Source organism: Eleginops maclovinus, chromosome 18 (genome assembly GCF_036324505.1).
Source record: "Eleginops maclovinus isolate JMC-PN-2008 ecotype Puerto Natales chromosome 18, JC_Emac_rtc_rv5, whole genome shotgun sequence".
Taxonomy (NCBI): domain Eukaryota; kingdom Metazoa; phylum Chordata; class Actinopteri; order Perciformes; family Eleginopidae; genus Eleginops; species Eleginops maclovinus.
In genome coordinates this window covers 24,500,343-24,519,955 of record NC_086366.1, presented here as the reverse complement: position 1 = coordinate 24,519,955, position 19,613 = coordinate 24,500,343, and the positions used below count along the sequence as shown (strand labels likewise).

Sequence of the window (19,613 nt, the reverse complement as noted above, 5' to 3'; positions counted from 1 at the left end):
ATCTTGTTGTATTAAAATGCTCTCTGTGTGCGGTGGGTAATTGTTTTGGAGACTAAAGAACCATTTTCCACCTCCTGCAATACACTATTCTGCTGCATTTGTCAGCCCCTCACAAGGTGAGTGTTGCTTTGTCAGGATATGAGCTGTTAGCTAAAAGAGAATAGCTGCTAACATATAGCTGTGTATTAGCAAGGTCGGAGCCAGCGGTGTGTCGGGGGGTGTGGAGGCTGCCGGCTGCTGTTTGCCACACAATTCAAGGCCAATTAGCCGGCGATGAAAAGCTAATGAGAGGGTGTTTAGAGCTGACAGTAAGTAGGGCTTCTCAGTGGAGAATGATAGTGTTTTTCTGTGTCGCTTTCCCTTGTGGTGTGTGTGTGTCTGCATGTGCAAACATTTAGCAGACACAGGCTTGTGGGGTTTCCTTGTATAGAACAACGTGGCAATTATGCGCTAAAACAAATTTAAATGATTGGAATTCCCAGGAGTGCGGCTTTAGAAAGCATATAACTTTTAGAGGTACATTTTATAACACTTTAATTCATCTGGAACCAAAAGTGTGTCTATCATCACATCCTCGTGTGGTACAGCATCAAACATTATTAAACCACATAAAACTTTATTCTGAGTTATTGTAGTCATCTTAAAGGTTCCAGTGAATCGGTCTGTCAGTTTGACAAAATTACCTCATTACACTCCACTTTTTCCCACCGTATAACATAGGGAGGGTTAGAAAAATGTTGAGGACATTTCCCACAAAGACTTATCTGTGTTCTCAAATTCTATGTATTTAAAGTGTGTTATACATTTTGTGTGTGGCATAATGACGGCTTAAAGCTTATATGTATGTGTGTATGGACTGTGTGTGTGGACACAAGGAAAAATAGCCAATGCTCATGCTAATGGAGATCCTAATCAAAAGTGAACAGTGTTGCAATTTTATGTTTTTCTCGTACAGTATCACTTCTCAGAAAACACTATAAATGTTTTATAAATAGTTCACATGCAAAGATTAACTAAATATTCTAGTATTAATCTGTTTAAAATGCAAACTAACCTCTCCAGAGCCAATGAGCGCAACACAATCAAGCATCAGAATATTTAACGGTGCACAATGAGTGTTTTCTATTCATTCACACACATTTTACACATTTTTAGAAAATGACATGCAGCAAAGCAAATAAGAGGAAATATGATCGACCTAAAACATGCAATTATGTAAACAGTACTCAATCAAAACATGTAAGCTTGATTATCTCTATCTATATGGATTTACCACTCACACAGAAACTCACATGTTGGAACAAATATTAAAAACAGAAATGTGAGGGCACAGATTTGCTGCTGGGTGTGGCGTGGCAGACCCATCTGCCCATGGCTTCTCTCTCTGGTAGATAGTCCTTGTGAACGCTGTGGTGTCTGATCTCAACACTAAGGGGAGAGCAGAGCCACGCACCATGTACATGCGGTGCACGTCAACGCACTGCACACTGCCCTGCAACCAGCCCTCAGAGCAAACTGCTACATATGGGGACAGGAATAAACTCTGATGGCCACAAGTATGTGTTTGTTTGTGTTTGTTTATGTGTGTGTGGTGTCAAACATAGCACAGAACACTTTTCCCAGACGCATGTTTACGGTTCCTCCAAATTTGGAAGCCTCCTGGGTATTGTTGGATTGTATCAATTGAAAATAATAGCCGGCTAAATTCAATCTGCACAGTTGTAACAGCAGTGTTGCCGCAAGCTGCCACAGTATAATGAGCATTTTCCAGACATATGCCACTTCTTCCAGCACACACGTAATAAGAAGCACCATAAGGAAGTAAATGGACTTTGACTTGTTGGTCGATCTTGCCGGTTACGTTTTAAGCAATCTCAAAGACTTAGCTCAAAGACATTTTGGAGTACACAGTAGCTATTTTTGGGTTAAGGCCCTGATGTTACCTATAGGTTTTTATGCAAATGTATAATCTTCTACAGATACACATAAGACAGAGGGTGATCAACTTTGGTATTTATGCAAATCTGTTAATCGGGAAAACACAAAAAATGCAATGAATAAAAAATTGTTCTGTAAACCCCAATAATCTGGTATATGTCCAAGGAAAACATTTGTCCAAGAGTCAATTATCTGGAAAGCAAATCCCAACCCCTATTGCTCTAAAAATACACACTCTTTGCAGCATATTTAAACCTTGGAGGGCACAACATTTTTAGCAATACCCCTGTTTATAAAATCACTGACTCTAATGGAAATAAGAAAGCACAAGCACTCAAAAAGTAACCCCCTGTGAATCATGGATATAAAGGCCAATTACCCTACATTATTTAAGATCCAAGACATATAGAGCTTGTGTCATGTCTTTGAGTGAATAGTGAAAACGGAACAAAATCCCAAAATGGACTCAAAGGGTTAACGCAGTATTTTTGCATCATTACTGTGCCTCCCCGCTGGCACTAGATTTTCAAAGGAGGGTTGTGCTGACCCAGATGACTGAAACTGCTCTCAGAGACTCCCAGCAGGAAAGTCCTCGAAACCCCCATACTGCCAAACCCCCACATCCACCTTCGCTGACTGAAGTTGACAATAAGATGACAGTTTAAGGTCAGACGAAAACTGAAGTGTTGTTTTTGGCTTTTCACTCGTTTGGGTTCTAGTCTTTCTTCCCTGAATGACTGTTGAATTGCAGGCTCAGGCATTGGTTTGCATTGTTTCAGATGAGGTGGTTTTTGGTCACATTTTCAGAGCCAAAATATTGTTTCTCTTCAGTTAGAGGTTAAAACTGGATCTGTTCCTGTTTGAAACAAAACAAGTTTGTACTCTTACACGAGCGTGCATGTGATTGTGTGTTAAAATGTTTAGATATAGCAGTTCACTTCAGCAGTGTGTTATTATCAGTGTACTCGGACACAGTGGGCCTATTCCCGCCCCATCCCTATGTGGTGGAAAGCGCAGAGTCATCAAAATGTAGACCACTGTGGCACTCCTATGGCCACAACATGGCTTTTACCGGATCAGGCTTTTCTCCCAAAGCCCAAAATGGCACATATTTGTGGCTGCTTACTTTCAGAACACATTTCTTTTCTTCCTGAGAAAGAGAACAAAATCTCCACACAGCAGCTTCTTGACTCTCCATTTCAAAACCATAACTGTTTTGCATCTTGAGATATTACATGGTTTTAAAACACAGGGCTGCAGTTCTCATGTATTTCAGGAAACAGGTTATGATAGGGTCATGGTACGACAGCCAATAATCTTTCCCTTTGCACTTTTTTGTGTGTGTTTGTTTTGGTGATGTTAGACTGCTCTTCCTAGCCATACAATTATTTTGTTCCTTCTCAAACCACCTCTGGTTTTTCTGAAACTTGCAATTGACTGTTGACACTTATCTTAGTGTCCAGAGGCCACACAAGGATGATGTCAGCCTTCATTTTGGTTGCCTGGTAACTGTAGACCCCCCCCCTCCCCTCTCTACTTTCAATCAATGTCGATAGTCCAATGGACAACAAAAAGGGTTAGATAAGTAGCCTGTTAATACTTTATGTCCTTCTCCCTGTTGCTAACATTTTCCCCCCTGTTTCTGTCTCCCTCAGAATGGAGTGATGATGGGATGGATATGAATATGGGCCAGTGGGCAGCCATGCGAGCCCCTCTCCTCTGCCTGGCCCTGCTGTTGCCGTTGCTGCTTTTCAAGGCACCACCCTGCTGCGGACAGAACATCCATGGGGGCCTTCAGGATGGACCTCACTTTGGATTCACTCAGGCTGTCTACCACGCTACGGTTTACGAAAACTCAGCAGCACGCACCTATGCCATCAGTAAAGTTAAAATGGGCATCCACCTGGCCCAGCGCTCCTGGGATGTGCGCTACAGAATCACTTCTGGTGATGACGAAGGGTTTTTCAAGGCAGAGGAGTATGTGCTGGGAGACTTCTGCTTCTTACGCATGAGGACTAAAGGTGGCAACGCAGCAATCTTGAACAGAGAGATTCAGGATAATTATGTTTTGACAATAAAGGCCTCCGTCAAGGGAGAAGCCCTCCTTGAGACCTGGACTAAAGTCAGTATCCAGGTCTTGGATATGAATGACTTGCGACCCTTGTTCTCCCCCACAACTTACTCGGTCACTATTGCGGAGAGCACTCCTCTCAGGACTAGCATAGCACAAGTTACCGCCACAGATGCAGACATTGGATCCAACGGGGAGTTTTACTATTTTTTCAAGGATAAAATGGAGCTGTTTGCCGTACACCCAACCAGTGGAGTAGTTTCTCTCAGTGGAAAGCTCAATATTGAAGAACAGAACCGCTACGACTTAGAAATCCTAGCTGTTGACCGCGGCATGAAGCTCTATGGAAATAATGGGGTCAGCAGCACAGCCAAGCTTTTTGTCCACGTAGAGCGTGTGAATGAGCATGCCCCTATCATGAATGTTGTCACCCATAGCCCCTCGTGGCTTGATAAAAACCCTGTGTATGCCATGGTCACCGTTGAGGACCTAGATGAAGGTCTAAATGGGGAAATTGACTCAGTGGTCATAGTTGGTGGAGATCCTTTAGAGCAGTTTTTCATCGAAAGGTCTGTGGAGGGTGAGTTTGCCATCAAGGCCTCTGAGTCAGTAAAGTGGGAGACTTACCCTTATGGCTGTAACCTCACTTTGCAGGCTAAAGACAGAGGAGTCCCACAGAAGTTCTCTGCCGTCAAGGTTGTTCACATTATGGTCAAGAAACGGCAGACAGCCAAAGTTACTTTTGAGAAAGAGTTGTACGAAGTAAGTCTAAATCAAATTTCGCCACCAGGCACAATCGTAGAAGCTGTTAAAATCAAGCCAGAGCCCGATGATGCAGAATATATCCTGACACCTTCTGCAGATTCAGCCTTTTTTCAAATGAACACCCTAACAGGTGTAATCTCCACCACGCACTGGTTCACTCAGGTGACCCAGGATGTCTTTAATCTTGAAGTACTGGAAATAGATAGTGAACTCAAAGTAAAAGTGAGGGTTAATATTGAGGATGCCAATGACAACACACCAACATTTGATCTATCTTCTTATGAGGTGTTGGTCAATGAAAGTGTATTAGTTGGGACCAGTGTATTAACAGTCTCTGCAGTGGATGAGGATAAAGGAGAAAATGGATACATAACCTACAGCATTTCCAGCCTTCAGCCATTACCCTTCAAGATCAATCAGTTTTCTGGTATCATCAGCACCACTAAAGAGTTGGACTTTGAATCCTCATCAGAGAGCTTTGTGTTTGTTGTCAGAGCCTCTGACTGGGGGTCCCCTTACAGGCGAGAGAGTGAAGTAAATGTAACGATTCACCTGGAAAACGTAAATGACAACCGGCCATTGTTTGAGAAGGTAGCATGCCAGGGGGTGATCTCCAGGGATTTTCCAGTGGGTGATGTGATAACCACAATGTCTGCGATTGATATAGATGAGTTGGAGCTAGTAAAGTATAAGATCATTTCAGGGAATGAATGGGGGTACTTTGACCTCAACGCAGATTCAGGGGTCCTCTCATTGCAGCATTCCCTCGACGCAGCCACTCCAAAGAACGGTGTTTTTAGTCTCAAAATAACTGCTACAGATGGTGAGAACTTTTCTGATCCAATGTTTGTTAACATCTCAGTATCTCATGGGAAATCTCCTCCCAAAAGTTTCAATTGCAGAGAGACAAGGGTAGCCCAAAAGTTAGCAGAAAAGTTACTCAAAAAGTCAAAAGCTAGCATGAAGCCCAAAATCGAGGAAGGATTTATTGACCTTTTCTCTGTCAATCGGCAAACACCCCAATTCGACAAAGCTTTTCCCACGGATATTGCTGTGAGGGAAGACTTACTGATAGGTTCCAGTGTTTTTAAGGTCAATGCATATGATGGTGACACAGGTTTCAATGGTCAGATTCTATTCTCTATTTCAGATGGAAACACTGACAATTGTTTTAACATCGACATGGAGACTGGCCTTATCAGTGTCTTCTTGCCTATGGACAGAGAAAAAAAGGATCGATATCTCCTCAACCTTACGATTTATGACCTTGGCCTGCCACAGAAAACTGCCTGGCGTTTGCTTACTGTTTACATTGAAGATGCAAATGATAATGCACCCCAGTTTTTGCAAGAAGGGGGCTATAAAATTGTCATACCTGAAAACACTGCTATAGGAACAGATGTCATCCAGGTTGAGGCCACTGACAAAGATCTTGGACCCAATGGGGAGGTTTTTTACTCTGTTTTGACCAGCACCACCCAGTTTGGTATCAACTCTACCAACGGGATAGTATATGTCGCTGGCCAACTAGACAGGGAGTTTGCGCCGGCATTTAACCTAAAGATCGAGGCCCGGGATAAAGCAGAGAAAGGGAGCCAGATGTTTTCTGCGACCAATTTAAAAATAATATTAGAGGATGTTAATGACTGTCCCCCACTATTCATCCCTAATGTCTACAAAGCCAGGGCTCTGGAGGATCTCCCAGTAGGAACTGTTGTGGCCTGGTTAGAAACCCAGGACCCAGATTTGGGGTTGGGAGGCCAGGTCCGATACTCACTAGCCAACGACTATCATGGATGGTTTGAGGTAGACAGGACCAGTGGGGCTATTCGACTGACAAAAGAGCTGGACTACGAGACTCAGCAGTTCTACAACCTTACTGTGAAGGCCAAAGACAAGGGAAGGCCTGTTTCTCTCCTCTCTGTCACCTCTGTTGAGGTGGAGGTCGTGGATGTGAACGAAAACCTCTATGCTCCATACTTTTCACACTTTGCCCTGACGGGATCAGTTAAAGAGAACGCCCGGATTGGAACTACCTTACTTCAAGTTATAGCCGAAGATGACGACACTGGCAGAGATGGAGAAATCCAGTACTCCATTCGTGATGGGAGTGGGCTTGGACGATTTGCCATTGATGAAGAGACAGGTACATTATTTTTTTAAATGTTATGGGAATCATGCTGTTAATAGTTATGGCTCTGCAGTGGTCACATATATGTTACATATGGGTTCTCAATATATAGTACAATATGCAAAGGTCGGTATAGTACACAACACAGAATATACAGAACAATGCAATTCAAATTAAATATGATGTCATTACTGCTTATGGTTCAAATTAGCATCATGAAAGAAGTTTTTATTATCCTTTATCAAAGATATTGCAAAACAACAGGTGCATGCTGAGTCTCAGGGGCGAAGTGAGACTGGTGATGCTATGCATTGAGAATGAATGAACAGAGAGCAACCTACAGTTGAGGTTCGGTTTGCATAATGTGTGTAACTCTGTGAACAGGGGAGGATGCCCACATCAGTGTTGCATTGGATCACAGCCGTTAAGTTCTCTTTTTGATTAAAGTTTGTATTTTTGGGTTGTATGTGTGCGTGAAGTTTATATAATTTACATTTATCCGTGTTGGCTGCCTTGGCCAAGCTTCATTTGGCTGTTAAAGTGGCACAACATTTATTTTCTGTAGTTTAGTGCTTGTCCATGGCTGCTTACCTTAATTGTAGGCAAATGTGGAAGAGTAAAAAAATTGTCTTGATCTTTTCTGGTTAATTTATTTAAGTGAGAAAGGTGAATATATATTTACAGTGGCTCATCAGTTGGTTGCACCCTAGTGAATACATTGACATATTAAATTGAATTGCTCTTTATTTTGTACATGAAGGGTGTTCTTTTATTTGATGGAAAACTTAATCATAAAACATTATCACCAGCATGTGGGAAAATTGAAGCTAAAACAACAAATCTGGTTTGCCATGTCTTTACGTTGTATTGACTGGCTTCATATAATGACTTTGGTGTTCATATGTTTAAAAGTCTATACTATACCATGTATACCGTCAAACCAAACTACCTAGCCAATTGTATTGCTGGGACAAGTTCATGGTCGGTGAAATTGACTGAAGACAAAATACCTAGCCCCCCAACCCCCCGGCTCCCTTCCGCCGGCCCCTGCTGAATCCCAGAGCTGTCCCAGATTGAAAGACTGAAGGTGGCCAATAGGAAATGATTGACTTATTATATATCGAACACATGCTTACACACACACACACACACACACACACACACACACACACACACACACACACACACACACACACACACACACACACACACACACACACACACACACACAGTCGTTAACCCAGCACAGGAGCAGAGTAAGGGGAGGGAGGATTTATGGCCCTTGTTAGGCGAGCCTTGGCAAGCCCCATAAATCAACCCCAAGCTGCTGAGAAACACTACAAACACAATTACGACTTAAAGACAATTACTTTGGCCTTCACACACACTCATATGTACACACACTCACACACACCTTGACCAGCTCTGTAAACCGTAATCTTGAACATTGATGTTAATGGAAAATCAAAACTTGTTCATAGGGGCGGGGCCTGGTAGGAGAGGGAGGAGCAATGAAGTGAAAACCACTATGGCACTGTGTGAAAGGCTACGATAGCTGTCAATCAGACAAATAATCCTCAACCCCAGTCGAAATGAAGGATGATGTAACCAAATCACATTTTACTTAAAATAATTGGACCTTGCATGTAAGTAATACTTAGGTCGCGCGAAAAACTAGCAACATGACACTGACTGGAACTTAATGATGTGTATTTTATTTAGCATGATATCCAAAGCAGACTCAGCACATTATACCTAAATCTTGGTGATTGATAGTCCTGCATACCAATGTAAGATTTGACTGGCTTCTATAGAGTCTCAGCTGGTAAAATGTGCTTCTTCTTACCGACCAGCTAAAAGATATACAGTATGGCTGTTTTACAATGTACATCATATTTCATGTTTTTTAAGGCACATATTCGCTACAGCAGCATCTTTATTTCCCTGCTGCAGCAATTTGAAATGCTACATTATGACATTACACATTACACTTTTGTCATGGGGCGTGGGTGTCGAGGTGTTTTACACTCTGCTGAAAAAATGGGCTGTGAATCTGCTGTGCTGGCTGTAGTGTAAAGTTGGTTCCATCACTGTTAGGCCTTAACCAGAGCCATAATCAGGGAGATGAGGGGCCACAGGGTCCTCAGATTTATAGGGTGGCCATAGATCCAGAGACAGAGGTGTGCAATTGTTGTGCTGGGAAGTTGGCTATGTAGTATTATAATGTTTAATTGTATACCATCTGCAATGGGAAGGAGTGTGCCGTATGTGAAAACTGAAGGATGTTAAACACCAGAAGCACTGCAGAATTAAGACCAGCATTTGCCTCTTTATAAACACTATATTTTCCTAACCCTAAGTGGCCTCACCATTACCATGCTGTAATTGCATTGCAACAGATACTGTAGCATGCAGACATTTAACATATTAACCACTAGACGGGGTTATGCAGATATATGCAATATTGTTGTACTTCTTGGATTATTTGATTTTGGCAGGAGATGACAGGATCACTGGATTAGCCCCGGGTCTGCATGCCTAGAGAGGAAGGGGGGAGATCCAGATATGTCATTCACAGTTTCTCACAATTGGTTTTTTACTGTCTGCGTAAGATTCACCAGAGTTTTGCCGATGTTAATGAACAGGTTTCTGTGTGAGCATCATTTCCCTTGAAAGTGCACAAGGTAAGTCTTGTCTAAGGATCTGCTCTGGAAGTTTAATTGCCCCAGAAGTCACCATGTCGATGTCAGGCAAGAGACCTTGCCCTAAATAACTCCCAATGTGAAACGGTGTCTGATTGTGTGTTAACGTTAGTCGCCTTGTTAGGCACCTCTGTATGTTATCTGTGTGAACATGTGAATGCTGTCTTTGGTATGTACATCTCTTTATGGGGTTGCAAAGACTAGAAAATGACTTTCTAAATGGTGTCCATTTACTGTCTTGAGTCAGAATCACCACAATCGTGCCAAAGGTGATTGGCAGGTCTTGGGTTAAGCACACAGGCTAAGTCTTGTCCAAGTTGTACAAGAACTGTCCGAGCGAGAATTACCACAGAGCTTAGGTGGTGCCTTGACTTCCAGACAGAGCCATCTGCCAAAGTGTGATGCGTTCCTTAAGCTCTTGTGTAGTTGGGAATGGATACTGGGTACTAACATAGCAGTGGCAGCCAAGTTCAATATGCCATGGACCACTTTCAGGGATTTAAAGAAAGTGAACACTATTTGCAGCCGCAGAACAAATATCCCAGTGCCAGCCTCCAAACTGTTTAACAGCATCGATCCTCTTGCTGTGGATCCACCTGGTCCCCCCCGCTTTGAGCTGAAAACCTCTTTATGTGGTGTTGAAGTGTGTACTGCTCACTCTCTGAGTGCGTCTCAGTGTAGGCGTTTTTTTCTCTGATGTTTCGCAACCTAAAATAATGAGGTGGTGGGCGACTTAATGCTGTTGTTGTGTGGGTTAATATAGACGTGTTGTAGTCTGCCAGTATCTTCTGTAACTGAATAGGCTTAACATTAGACACCCGCCTTAACTTCCCACACACACACACACGCACACACTTACCTTGAAAGCCTAACCTTTCCATATCATTCTCCTTCCCGCTGTGTTCAGCAGGAAGCTCTTCACATCAAGACTCTTAATCACAGTGTCACCTCTCCCTGGGAACTGCCTGTGTTTTGGGAGAGGAGGAATGGAAAGAGAAGGAGATGGAGGAGGATTCATGGCTCCCAATTCTACAGTGATTAATTTCTAACAGGCGGGGAGGCCCGCAGCTTTGTTTTCCAACAAAACCAGCATTGTGCAGAGCCTCGAATGTGCAGCCAGGAGTTAACATAGAGGCAGATAGATGTGGGCACACACACTCACACACACACACACACACACACACACACACACACACACACACACACACACACACACACACACACACACACACACACACAAATACAATGTTTGAAATGCATGTTTGGTTGAATGTCATGGTTGCAGTCGTACTGCTCTTCAGTAAATACTTTTCACTGATGCTTGTGGAGGATTGATGTCTGTAGTTAGGGGTTCCTTATTATTTCCCATACTGCCTTGACTTACTAAATCCATGTCGATATGACATCATCAATTATAGCATTATAGGAACATTCTGTTAAATAAAGTGACAACTGCACATAACAGCCCAGTGTTTAAAGAGTTAAATTATAAAAACTCTTCAACAGGAACCATCACTCTATTGAATTCAATGTTGTGGTTCAATTGGCTGCACTGAGAGCACAGCCAAAAATATCCCTCTTTTAATGGTCTACATTGTTCTGAGCGCTCCCAAAACGCAACTTGCCTGAAGGTGCTGTAGCATTTTGAGGTGCTCAGGGATGCCTTTTCACTTTTTGGCAGGTAAAGTCACTACATTATAGTAATTAAAGGGAAGTGGTTAACGTTCTATATGTTTATAGGGAAAACAATCACAGATTGAGGTATGTTAGCTATGCAAAACACAATCATTTTATGACTTTTGAGGATTCAAATGTAATACAAATCCTTCCAAACAATTAAAAAACCAAACCCTGTTCCAAATTCATGTGTCTGAAAACGGCCTTCCTGCCTGCAAGAGCTTGTTTCTCAGTGTCAGCCAGAGAGAGGTGCACCTCCACCGCCTGTTTCTTTAAAGAGCGCGGCAACATGTGTGACCATCAGCACACACACTGAACATTACACAGAGCTGCTCTCCTTCTGTTGTCATGATTAGTGAATTAATGACTGCATTTATCATAATTGCCGGCTGAGAAGGAGCATGAGTGTCTTTTTGAGTACTCTGCTCTAAAGAGGTGTCGGCTGGGATATGGCTGGGGCCTCTGCGTATTGTATTGTATTGTGTGTGCGGATTTAGTCAAGAAAACGATTCCAAATTGTAGCCTTGGGATTGAAAATAACTACAGAAAACACACATTCACAGCCACTGTTTCACACTGAATGTGGACTTTTTTTTTAAATTGAGCTTTTTAATGTCCGTAGGAGTTGCCATTGGTGCTGCTGTAACTTTCTGACTCTTTCTCCTAAGCCTTTGGCCATGGTGGGTGCTGCTTGATGCTAATATGGTTTAATGAGCTTGACACCCAGTGGTGTCAAAAACTGATGAAATGGTCCTGTGTGAACTGGCAACAATTCTAGCAAAGAAATAAGAATATGAAAGCAACACATATATGTACTGTATGTAAATAATGTAACACCTGGGTATGGTAAACACACAGAAAAATAGCGGTTATGGTTGATAAATAGCTGAACTTTTATGTCTGATATGGACGTTTAGGTTTACAACGTCCAGTAACAAATGAGAACACTGGACCAGAGCGGATCAACAGAAATAAGATCAAGCACTTTGAATTTAGCTTTGATTTCATCCGACTATCAGTTAAAACTATTATTATATTTAACCAGGAAGTGGCTTTTCTTTTTTTTTAACCAATGCTTTATATCTTTGCTGCATCTCTTGCCGCTTTTGGTCTGAGGTTGGCCTGCCTTTGGAGAACAGGGCCGGGCCTCTGGCTGAACAAACACACACACACACACACACACACACACACACACACACACACACACACACACACACATACACACAAAAACACACACACACACACACGCACACACACAGAATGAAGGCTAGATTTCCTGCGCTGAGGAAAAAAATAACATTGGTAATGATAGCCTGTGGTTGCCCTCACTGCAGGGGCAGCCAACACATACACTGGTCCCGGTAGTGTATAATTTCAGTGACAGACCAATGCGGCTTGGAAAGCAATTAGGATTAAACCTGTGTGAAAAGCCTACACACCTCTTGCTCATCACAAAAGAAACACACAAATACCAGCGCACACACACATATTCAGAATGTATCATCAACTGCCCTACAACGCTGCGTCCTTACTTCACCCACAGAACAAACAATACACACACACACACACAAACACACACACACACACGCTTATTGTATCATTGTGTTCCTGCCATCAGGCACAAACCTGCGGGTATGGTAATATGAATCAGTGAGCTCAAGATGTGTGTGTGTGTGTGTGTGTGTGTGTGTGTGTGTGTGTGTGTGTGTGTGTGTGTGTGTGTGTGTGTGTGTGTGTGTGTGTGTGTCCTAGTTTAGAGTTACATAATAAAATAACAAACTGTTGTGATTCCCCCGTTGTACTCTGTGGACATGTAAACTCATTAAGGGTAAGATCTAAAGAAGCAAGTATTTCATAAGGAGCTTTGAGCTAAACAAAAAACAAGGCAGATCTTTGGCACTAATATCCTTTTTTTAAATTAATTTAGGAATATTTGGTTGAAAAGCGAGCACAGTTTCATGGAATCTACTTCCTGTGTGGTGAGGACATTTTATTAAGGATGTAGTAATCCATCTTATCTTTTTCTGCTTCCAGACAAAAAGAGCTGATTTCATTTAGAGTTATTTAGGCCCTGTGTCCTGCGTTTCATCATCTATGACAATGTTATCTTGACAACACATCACCGCTTTTGTGAGACAGACTAGCTTCGCCCCTGTGCCTTTAATCCATCTTCTTGAACTACTTTATAGTGTTTGACATTGTTGTTTTACCATGACCACCAAGCGGAAGATTCTTGCTCTCACCCATCAGTTCGACATAGAGCTCGAACAAATGGGCGTTTAGGCGTTGTTTTGATAGTTTTCTTCTGAAACACACTGCAAAAAACAAGCTACTCCTCCAATGTCTACAGTGACATTAGCAATTAGCACGTTTAAAGTCAAAAACATGTATTAAGCTTGGAAAGGCCACAAGAAATAAGACAGAGTAAAATCACCAGGTGCAGCATTTATTTAAAATGTCCACTGATGACATGTGCTCTGACATCATTGAAACAATTGAAAGTAGATGCTGGCAGCCAGAAAATATCTCTAGGTGGATACAGGCCCTTACAGACACCAATAAGTCTGGATAGAGCTGGCAGTCAATGTTGTTTAGGACAGACGTGAAAATCCATTTTAGCAAACAAGTTTGAGTTACACATTAATGAGCGTCAAGGATACTGGCAGACAGGATTTTACCCCCGGAGAGTTAACAAACTATTTCAATCTTTATTTGCGAGGTAAAAAGTGACCTTTAAGGAAGGTGTTCTTTCACATACTTCATTGGCTGCTGCTGCCATTTGCCTACTTTATGGTTAGATTCCTGGATGTATACCACTCCCAGTCCCTGTCAGACCCTAAAGACGGACAGGTGTACTTTACCATCATCGTTAAAGGCTGTCTGTCAGGCTGAATCACAGGGGTTGGGGATGGCCAGCTGGAAAGTAGCCAGGATTGGCCTCGTGTGAAAACACAGCTTTTTTCTCTATAAGGAAGCCTCAGAAACGAAAAAAGACATTTAAACCAGGTAAACCCCTATATTCCCAAATGCTGTACTGTAATTTCACTAATGCTAATACTGCTACTTTCTGCTCTGCAAACAATCAATGTGCCCAGCTGATTGGATCCGTGCTCTAAAGCCGAGAGATCAGATGAAGGACAAAGGCTCATTCCTCTCCTACTTCCCTCTTAAATGCTCTCTCTGTAGCTCTCCATCACTGTCAGTGTTAACACACACACTGCAGCCTCATTCCTCTTCCATTCTGATGGCCGCTCTTGTCTATTAACTTTCTTCCACAAATGTATGAGTTAGATTTCTTCCCGGCCATCTCATTCTGCCTCTACTGGGAATTAATTCAGCCCGATGGTGTGTCTCAATTCAGACATTTTCTTTATTACATTTAATTCTCTTAACACTTGGGCATCGCGTTCATTTTGACCGGGTAGTGCTAAATCCAAACGATGGCTGTGGCTTTATCTGGACGAACGGTTCAGCTGTTAGCTGGTACGATTTTTAACAAGTGAAAAAAAATCCACATGAATAACTTTTATTAGTAGGGCTGTGTTCACTGGAGCAACCACAATCATGGCTGGTCACCATGATGTGGAAGAACATTGGTTAGGAATCACAACCTTTCAATAGGAAGCCCAACAGGGAGCCCACCCTGCAAACAAGTCCCACAGGGGAGCTTATTACACAGACACGGAGGTACTGGAGGGTATCAAGTACTGCCCTCAGCGACTGCCGCAGTGAGGAGTCAGAGGTTAGAATCCGGAGCAGGGCAGATGTATTGTGTCCTGCAGTTATCAGGGTAATGACATCTTGTCTGCTTAAACTGAAATCACAATAGTTTCTTTGAATTGAAACAGAAGTAGCAATATTTAAGGATCATTTTCTTACCATTTTATTTGATAATGTATCAACCAGTTCTAATGACTCAAAAAAACAAAGTTGGAGAAACCATATTGGAATGTTTCAACAACTGAAAAAAATATGTCCATGAAAATAGAAAGTGAGAGCAGCAGAGTTATGAGATTTCAAATGTTATGTTAAAAGTCTAGGATGTTGATCTTCAATTTTCAAATGTCGAGTTACAGTTCGATAATGTTCAAATACTAGATTGTTGATTTACACTTTTAGAATGTAAAGTCACAAGTAGTGATCGTAAAATGTGCAATCCACAAAAGGTAACATGATTGTGATTGCCCTTATTGCCCACTGATAAAACTCCTTGTTGTTAACTCACAAGTCTAGAATGTTGAGCTTACAATTTTAAATATCGTGTTACAAATCTGGACGGTCAATTTCAAATTCTAGAGTGATGATTTCCAGAATGCAAGATTTATATCATACTGAACAACCCTGATCATTCTCATTTGTACTTCCTTCAAATACAATTCTTAGCATTTGTGTTAAAACAAGTAATTTATCTTTATTATTTTGATAAATAAAACAATGTATTTCTGTTGAAAATAGAAAGTGAGAGTAGCAAACTGATATGACATGACTCTGTTGTTGTCCTGTAATTAGTGTTGTGAAAATGTTGATTATAATTAATGTATCAAGACTACAGGTAAAAATGGAGGAAGTGTTGAGTATGCAAAACAGCATCAACACCAAATTATAATTGTGATGTAATGCGATCACATCATAAAACAGGACGGCTTTTATAACCCCCCCCCCCCCCCGTAACCTGGCTGTCATAGAACCCATTCAGGCATGGAGTGTTTACCTTCTCCTTGGGTCATGGTACATAGCACCGTCTGTTAATCCTCCCTCAGGCTGCATCTCCTCTTTAAATTTAGCAAGAATAACGTTGTACTAGAAAGCTACAAAGCCAGACTGAAGCTCTACAATCTTCACAAACACACATCTGTTGGCAGGCTTGATGCCCCACATATGTATTGTTCCCTTACACAGCAATTACTTATTTTGGATGAACAATGCAACATTTGCTTGGTTCCACATTGAACAAATTAAAGCTCAAAAACCCAACCGAAGAGCTAAAACATTCAGTTTTTGTTCATTTATCTCATGTGCATACCTTTGTTACTGCCTCTACTCACCGGGAATAAAGCACACTTAGCTCCCTCTCTCTGTAAATCATCTTTCATATCATTAAATATCTGAATGAGAATGACATTTCCATTTTATTGCTTGCTCTTTTAATGACCCACCACTACAAATCACCATGGCAACAGCTAATTAAAATGAAAGCAACCAATCAGGTCAGTTACCTTCAAAAAGTCGGAAATTAAGGTCAGGTAAAGGGGAATTAAAAAGTGTGTGTATGTGTATGAAGGATTGATTAAGTAATTCATTTGATTAAATTAGCTTTTTAATATAGAAGCTTCCTTTTAATGAATATAACTGGTCAGTGCATACCCTCCCTTTGTGTGCTCCAGGCAAAAGTATTTTTGCTGAAGTGAAAATGGTGTTTTTGAAAGGATTAACGCCAAACTAAATCAATTTAAGCAGAATATTTGGTTACCTGCTGGATTTTAGATGATCTATCTTCTTTCAATTAAATCGGACTTTTGGACTTCATGCTCAGGGATTATCAAACAAGTTTGGATGATACACAGTTTGGCAGAATTCAAATTTTCATTCAGAAATCTAATGTCAATGTTATGACTCAGGCTTTGAACCATTGGGAACTGCCTAAATTACTCTCTCGTACTGTGTCTCTGAGAAAAAGATATCCAATAAATCTGTGAAATGTGCAATATAGGATTTGAAAATGAACTTCATATTACATCTTAATGCAGCTTGTTCTAAAGGTATCTTGTTTAACTAAATGAATCTCCGGTCATTGATTGGAATTGGGGTTTTCCGAATCTGCCAACATTTATTATCGTCTCACATTAGGGTTTTATATATTTCAATTTTTTTTTGATTTTAGTTTTTCTAAATGCATCCTCTTGTGAAATGGTTGAGTAAAGTTAAATGAATACTCAATCCCAAATCTCACACACAGATGCCTCCAAGGTCAAGAATAATGTTTTGGTTGTTGATCAGAATGGGGCCAATCCAGGCTTCTTAGTCCAAACAGGTGTGAGCAGGAAGTTGCGCAACAAAAACTATAAAGGGTGGAAAGTTAGGATGATGAGGCAAAAATGGCTAGGAAAGGTGCAATGGCTCATTTCAAAATATGGCAGAACACAATGGCTAGAGAGCTGTAAAATTTGAAGAAGACATTGGGAGCAGGTGTGCAGGTGGTATGTGTTGGTTAAGTGATGAGGAACACACTGGGTCCTGGACATGAAGGAAATGCCAGGAGCGTATAGGCAGATAGCAGATGTGAAAGGAGATAATTTCCTTAATTTAACTTCCAGCTTTAGATTATATTGTGCCGGGGCCAGGAAATAGATCTGCTTTTTATATCCTTTGTGTTGGAACAATATGCTGAATTCTGGTCCTTGGAGAATATGCTTTTAGTAAGTGCTGTTTTATTTAGTTTACTTGGTTTTCTTTGTATAGCTTAAATGGCACTCTGGCTTGCTGATACTTGGTGTAGTTTCTTCCCTCTGACAGAAGCTACAGAGAGCACACTAGAGTTACATTTTGTAAACTGAACAGCCTGCGTGTTTTACATTGGGGATGTATCTTTAGTTATGTAATTGTACTACCTGTCAACCAAAGAGAAAGATTCACAGTGTTTGTTTACGATAGTTGCCAACTGTCTTTGCAGTATATACACTTATAGATGTAATACATTTAACCACTGCGACTATAATAACATTTTTCACACAAGCAGTATCCAGACAACACTCCTTCTCAGCATAGTACCCTGCCTGAGTGGAGGCACTTCAAAAGTAAGGGAACTCGAGTTGCCAATGCACAGTTAATTTCATTTCCAGATTACAAGTAAGATGTGGAGCAGATCTGCAAACTGGACAGTGTTTGTATCTCCCACAGATATAAGGTAAATGACCCTGTCCACAGGGTTCATGGCTGTTCGTTGCACATATGCACCACTTCTCATTTGCCTCTATGACCCCTTAACCCAGAAATCATTTAGCAATTTAGCAACTGCAGGCTCCCACATCTCGAAGTCAATGGTTTTTTTTTTCAAATAGTTCCGGATAGATTCGCTTATTAAGGGTTGTAATTGAAACAACAAGCTTACGACATAAAATACGTAATTAATACCCCACCTTTGGATGTCTAATGCTTGTACATGTCTTAATAACTAATGTTGCTAACAAGTTGTTAAATGAGAAACGCTATCAAGCTGACACAAGCCCACCTTTAGCTTAGTGGTGGTGACATGAAGTAATGCGACGTGATGTCGTTTTTTCACAGCATTATAATGTATTGGCTATTTACTTACCAAATGCATTTTCACTTCTTTAGGAAGCCCTTCCCATGCTCATTGGACCACTTATTTACACTGGGTTTGAGGCTTGAAAAACAAAACAATAAACAGCTATCCACAGGAGCGACTCGTTATAATGAACATTATCACAAATCCAGCCTTTTCATTACTAACATGCCATTTCCTCTGTGCCTTCCTCTGTGAGCTTAATACTTACTTTTTTTGTTACACTACATTTTTGCATAGCACCAGGAGAAGAGTTTTTTCCCTCTGCTGACCTTAACATAACTCACCTGCTGTTCCTCTCCCTCATGCTGATAGAGACCTCTCCTCTCCCCACATTGTGGCCCAGCACTTTATCGCTCTTATACTAGTTGACTAATGAGGTTTTTACCTGTGGGGTCTCAGGTGCTAATCCCTGCTCTTAGCTGAAGGGCTAGCCGAGGACTCATTATAGCGACAGGCCATTTTAACAGGAGCCTGATAACGGCTTCCTGCTGCTCATTGCTCACTAATAGCCTCTCCACAATCTGACGCAGCTGTATCCCCCCCCCCCCCCCCCCCCCACACACACACACACACACCTACACGCCTTCCCTTTCCATGCAGTCAGTGGATTCCACCATTACCTTGCCTAACTCCACAGAAGCATGTGGCTGTTTAACCTATTTTATTTGTTGAAGTTTGGTGGTGGAGCTCTGCTTTCACTTTTTGTGTCTTTCCCCTTTCCTTCTTTCTCTCTCTGTCTGCTCAGCGTCCCCTCTCCTCTAGCCTTTCCAGAATGATGAATGAGGTGGCATAAAGAGCTGACTGTGAAACATGCTGAACCAATCCCTCTACAACCTGAATGTTTGTCCTCATTGACTTTATTGTACTTCTGAGAATCCAAAACACACACCAGCGCAGGAGTGTATCATTCCAGTTGAGAAAGGCTGAACTATAATCAAAGTGAAGAGAGACAAATACACTCTAAAGTGGGATATGTCTACAATGACAGGCCAGACTGCCATTGATATTGTTGGCATGAATAGC

At 41.5% G+C, this 19,613-nt stretch overlaps 1 protein-coding gene across 1 annotated transcript in view; it reads left to right on the top strand.

The window, feature by feature from the left end:
- Positions 1 to 3,610: 3,610 nt before the first annotated feature.
- The window catches only part of fat3a (FAT atypical cadherin 3a), a 98,076-nt gene continuing 82,073 nt past the window's right edge, over positions 3,611 to 19,613 (top strand). The window contains exon 1 of the mRNA XM_063907609.1: positions 3,611 to 6,920. Within this exon, the coding sequence (XP_063763679.1) occupies positions 3,611 to 6,920 (3,310 nt within the window). The remainder of the gene's footprint in view (positions 6,921 to 19,613) is intronic.